This window comes from Salminus brasiliensis, chromosome 23 (assembly GCF_030463535.1).
Source record: "Salminus brasiliensis chromosome 23, fSalBra1.hap2, whole genome shotgun sequence".
Lineage (NCBI taxonomy): Eukaryota > Metazoa > Chordata > Actinopteri > Characiformes > Bryconidae > Salminus > Salminus brasiliensis.
The window spans coordinates 5,294,708-5,300,707 of record NC_132900.1 but is presented as its reverse complement, the minus strand read 5'-3'; the positions used below and the strand labels follow the sequence as shown (position 1 = coordinate 5,300,707).

The window sequence follows — 6,000 nt, the reverse complement described above, 5'->3', positions numbered from 1 at the left end:
ATTCCCTAACTCCCAATCCCAAAAGTACTGGATGGAGCACATGTGTTCCACTGCTCCACAGCTCAATGCTGGGGGGCTTTATACCCCTTTAGGACATGCTTGGCAGAACCTGGCAGAACCTGACAGAACCTGACAGAACCTGACAGTCCAGGTCAGGTTCCACTTCTGTCCGCCAAGAACAGAAAGCTGAGGCACAGGACAGTTAAAGGAGCTCCATTTCTGCTGAGGCTCACAGATGGTAGGGTCAGGATTTGGCTCCCACAGCTCATGCACACACACACACACACACACACACACACACACACACTGGAAGGAAAAGAGGCGCTTTTGTTCTGAGCCCTTTGAGTTCATGTTTATTGTGGACGATGGCTGTGCAGTCACAGAGCGCAATGGATTCAGACTCTCTCTCTCTCTCTCTCTCTCTCCCTCCCTCCCTCCCATCATACAGACTTCTACACACACCACACATCACAGTGTCAGCGTTTAGAATTGCACATTATCAGCTCACATGCACACCCTCACACACACCTATACACACCCAGACTCATGCACACACCCCATACACACACACACACACACACACACACACACACACACACACACACACACACACACTCCAAAGCTTCATTAAAATGTTCAAACATTCACCTGTCCCAGTTTTAAGAACCTAGCATGATCACATGTAGGCAGGATTTACAGTGTTAGGAGCTTCGGAACAAATCACAAACACAAACGCATGAACCGTCCAGTAATCCATCAAAATAAAGCCATTCAAATCAATTGGAAATTTTATTAGAATCCGTATTTGTGCTGTGTGCTGGAAAAGTGCCAGGGATTAAAACGATTGACTTGAAATTCCTCCAGGAAAGAGTACTTGTGAGATTTTAAGGGAATACAGGGGAAGTTCCTCCTCTGCTTTGTAGGCCATCAAGCCCATGAAGAGCCGAGAAGAGCTGCTCACTCTTGAGCCACTGTCTGTGCTGTTCACTAGGCGCCCTCTGGTGGACAAGTACACTGACTGCATTTGTTTAGTATCCCACATGAAAATCTGATACAAGGCCAAATATGCAGATACATTATATGGACAAAAGTATTGGGACACTTGCACGTTACACCTACAAGAGCTTTTGCTCTTTGCTCTAAGCTCTACCAGCAGCAGCAGGTCTGGAGTTCTGCAGTTATTGAGTCAGTTGGAGGCTTTTCTGCACTCTGCTCTGAGATCAGCACTCGGACCAGACCCCGCTCTGTAACTTTACGTGGTCTGACAGACACTCTGTGGACACTGAGCTGTTTAAATAAAAAAAAATAATTATGAATGGACCAATAGAAATGCTCCAAAATTACTTGGGTTAAGACCTCCATTCCATTGACTTTCCTCCTCCTCTAAAATCTTATTTTGGAGGTATTTAATAAATGTAAATCTATATATTGCCATTTATAATTACCAATACATTCTATATTAATATATGATTCATTATATATAATTTTATATAATTAATGTCCTAAAGTTTTTAAGTATATAGATTTCTGAAGCTGTGTGGGCTTTTTGTCATCAGCATCACGTCTAAAATAGGAACTCCAGGCCTAAACCAGCGTTCTCCCTTTTTAATGATCAACATGCTATCAGTAGATCCACTAAATCTGGAATACGAATAATCCCTAAGTGTGAGCTAACACTCCAGGGCTGGTCTGACATCATTAGACCAGACATATCCATCATAACAGCCCATGTTAAACAGCAAGCTTGATAGTAAAGCTTCTTTGGCAGTAGCAGCCTTCAGTTAGCTCGCTTGTAGCATGATCATGTAATTCCGAGGATCTAGTGAATTCCGGAGGAAAGTCAAGATAGCTGACGATGAATCTCAGAGGCCTATTTTCACAGTATGACCTTGTATTATATGACATTATTAGCCTTTTATCATTTCCTTGATGCACCACAGCACACAGATCAAAGATGATTCAGCCAAAACACAACTCTAAAGAAACCGTCTGCCATCTGTCATCTGAGGGTGAAGCTGTTTTTAAGAAAATCTTAAGGAAAGTTCTGTGGTTTTGGTGCTTAAGGGGGTTAAAGAGTGCCTCACAGTGGTGGTGAATGGAATCAGACGTCTGAAAGCTGCATCACAGATAGCTATTGAACTAAAAGCATCTGGGTGTCTGAGACATTGTTCTGAGCCAGCCAACATGTTCATGTGGGGCTCACATCGATGGAATGTGGGCTAGGTGGGTTCCAGGAGGGCACAGGCTCTGAGTGAGTTTGTGCATGTGTTGTCATTGGGACCCAGCTGGGCTTCCCAAAATGACCCAATCGTTACAGCCCATCTTAATCACACATGGGTCCCATTTAGGCCCCAATGTACAGAGTAAAACTCAGATAGGGCCCATGTATAATCCCTCCTGATCCCATCACTGACCCTGGTGGGGCCTAGATGGAACCTATGGACGAAACTTTTTGGTTGACAGTTGGGCAACCCATACAGACCCCACATAAGCATGTTATCCATGGAGGTAATGCTTAGGCCTAAAACATACATTCATGGCGGAGTGATAGACCATACACAGCAATACACTAAAGTAATCCCCAAATAACACACCTTTTTTTACAGATATACCAGGTTTTGGTTTTTTTTTTTAGAGAATGTCATAATCACCATCACATATAAAACTCATTAGCAATGTTAGGGATCACTGGTCATTTTGGAAAATAACATTGTGAAGCCTGGTTCCATTCCCCACCACTGTACCGTAATCTTAGTCAGGACGTTTCTCTGCAACGGAGCATTTCACATCAAATCCACGCAGAATGACTGTGTTCACATCTCAGGACTGAATTATTCAGCAGTTTTGAAAATCAGGTGAACTTCCCCTTTAACGCCACATGCTTATGCAATTGTATATTAGGTCAAACGGCCGTCGCGCCTTTCTTTAAAAAGCTGAATCTCACCAGTCAGTGCTTGTGATTTGTTCTCGTCACTCAAACCAAAGCAAAATGTACATACATTATTTACTAATAGGTGTGTACAGTTGGACACAATTGTACAGATAAAAAAAATATATCCCAACTAAAGAAACTATACAGTTTATTTACAAATGCTAATTCAGGCCTTACGGATATGGTAACAGGAGTAAATGCTGTACACGACAAAAACCAAACCAAAAAAAAAAAAAACTACATACAGGAGAACCTAGGAATCCACAAATCACCATTAATTACAAATGTACCAGCAAGCAGGCCCTCAGTGTTATCATATGACATTGTAGTTGTAGTATGTTTTTTAAATGCATAATATAGTCGGTACGTTATACAATAGAAAGGTCAGAAGAGGTCAGCGACTCTACTCAGGACAAAAAAGGACAGGAGAGCAAGAAAGAAGAGGTATTTCCAGAGAACAGGTGGAGAAATCGGTGTAAATATTGCCGACGATGCACAGTGGTGTGGTTCAAATGCACGATTACTTACGCTGCGGTTAAATGACTGTTGTTGCTACTAATAGATTTTTTTTTCTTTGTCCTTCTTTGTCCGGCGTGACGGTCTTGTTCGCTGCCGTCAACAGAAACAGGCCATTTTAAAGGCATCTGCTGCACAGAAGAGCCAGATGAGTCACTCACTATGTGTTTACTCTGAGCGTTAGTTACACCACTGCAGTAGGAAGGAGGTGGGAAACCACGTCCGTTGAGATTCAGGCGTACTAAAAGAGGGACAGCGGAGGGAATCAGGGAATACTGCCACTTCATAGAGCTTTTCTCACTTATCAAAGCGTAGGCCTAACCACAGGTGTGTCAATATACAATATAAATACATATACACAGCCAGTGGGTTAATATCGCATGTCCTCTATTAGCTGTACAAGCATGGTATTGCAACCGAACCACTGTGTTGCACTAAAGGAGCGCTAATGTCGTCGGTGTGCGCTGGGTTACACCGGGGATGTAATAATAAAGCACATTTATAAACGACACTCCATCATCAGACCGGGAGGCGTACGCAAGGCCTAATGCATATTCCATTAACACAGCTGCAAATTTAGCATGGGTGTCCGTTTTCATATGCATATCGTCACTACATCTGATTAAGAGTTCAGTTAAGAGTGCCTCGGATTTGCTGTTGACATGTATCCTATACCACCCATCCTATATCCCATATGGAAATCTGATATATGGCCATATATGCGCCTACTGTGTATCATAAATGATCCGGCATATATTTAATAATATATATATATGGTGAACATCATATATGGTGGTGTAACTAAATATAATATATAATATAAATAAATACATTTATTTATATTATATATTATATACCGAACTCTGACACATGTGCATTCAGCCACCGATGCAACATCACCAGGAAACCAGCAGGCTCAGAGAAAAGCACTGGGTACCCAGCTCTGATGCATCAGCTAGGAGACGCCCATGCCAGACCGCAGCACACTGAAGCAATGGGGGGAGAGAGAGTGAGCTCTCTCAGGCTCCAGCTGCTGATGGCAGGCAGCATGACCCGGGATTCAGAGCGATCCCCTGGTCATAGTGGGAGCGCCTTAGTCCGCCGGACGACTCAGAGCCCAGTAAAATATTTCTAACATGAATTAATAACCTAGAGACATCGGCCATTTGTCATATATCAGATTTCCGCATAGAATGTCTGGAGGTGGTATCAGATTGGGCAATGAGTGATATTATACTTAGTTTGCTTAAAAAAAAGCGTACAAATAATATTAATATAGTTAAATGCCATTCATTCAGTCTGTCTCCGTGAACACCTCTCGCAACGTGGCTCACAATATAGGCAACCGGGCAGAATTAGGAAGAGCCGTGTTTTGAGTTCGAGGCTGCTGAGCAGACGTGAAGCTGTGAAATAATAAATAGACTATGAAATGAACAAGGTGAAACAAAGCCATTGGAACAGAAGAGACCTGCCACCGATGGAAAAACGCTGGAAACAGACAAGAAATCAACCAGTAAAAGAATGTAGGGATTAAAAAAGGGCAAAAGAAAAGGGGTATCAACATACAGGAAGACACACCCCCCCAATGTGTTTCTTTTAAGGGCAACAAATGGGCGGAAAACAATCCAATGGGGGTGAAGCAGGCTGCCATGCTCTGCTTTGCAAATTTCCAGGCAAATAGACAAGAGCGCACAAAAGAAAACAGAGGTGGTATCCGCCTCCCGGCCTCCTCACACGCTGGCCGTCTGCCGAGAACCAACTCCGGAGTCACTGAAGAAAGACTGCAAGCCGATGGCCTTCCAAAAAAGACAGAAAGAAAGAGCAAAAGAAAGAAAGAAGACAGAAGGCCGGAAAGCAGACATCATAAGCAAGGGCTGCGTCCAGCAGAGGGCGCTGTGGAACTTCAGTAACATTCCTCAGGCCATTGGAGAGGAGCAGGAAGGCAAGTGTACAGCACAGCGGCCTGGCCACAGTCAGAGTCCACCAACAGGCCAGGCTAGTCCCCTTCAGTGTCTGTAAGCAGAAGAGGGAATGAACTGTTAAGAGACTGACCAATACAAACTGTGTAGCAGAGCTTCTGTCTCTGACTTTACCTACATCGACAAGGTGGACCAACTAGATAGGAGTGTCTGATAGAGTGGACAGTGAGGTTTTAAATACTCCAGCAGCATTAAAAACTCGCCACCACCATGTCAGTCAGTGTCACTGCGGTGCTGAGAATGCTGACCGAACCCCCAAATAATACTAGCTGCTCTGTGGGGGGGTCAGTCCTCCAATAGCTCCTCCTAAGCTCCTATATGGTCAGTGGAGCTGACAGAATGGACAGTAAGGGAGAGTTTAGGCAAGGAGGTGGTGTTAATGAATGGCTGTATATGCTGTATACCCTTAAAAACTGTTAAACATGGTGGTGGTGTATCTGCCATATAACCATGCAGACAGTTCTTGCACTGCAAGGAATATTGGGCCCCATGAAAAGATATTACACTGAATCCCACAACCCCAACAATCCTGCCAAAATACTCAATTAGGGCCCCGGTCAGTCACAGGGCCTT

At 43.7% G+C, this 6,000-nt stretch overlaps 1 protein-coding gene across 3 annotated transcripts in view; it reads right to left on the bottom strand.

Moving 5' to 3' along the window:
• Positions 1 to 443: 443 nt before the first annotated feature.
• The window catches only part of pde1cb (phosphodiesterase 1C, calmodulin-dependent b), a 116,204-nt gene continuing 110,647 nt past the window's right edge, over positions 444 to 6,000 (bottom strand). For all 3 annotated transcript variants that reach the window (XM_072668700.1, XM_072668701.1, XM_072668702.1), the window contains one exon: positions 444 to 5,461. In XM_072668700.1, coding sequence (XP_072524801.1) covers positions 5,445 to 5,461 — 17 coding nt within the window. In that variant the 3' untranslated portion in view covers positions 444 to 5,444. The remainder of the gene's footprint in view (positions 5,462 to 6,000) is intronic.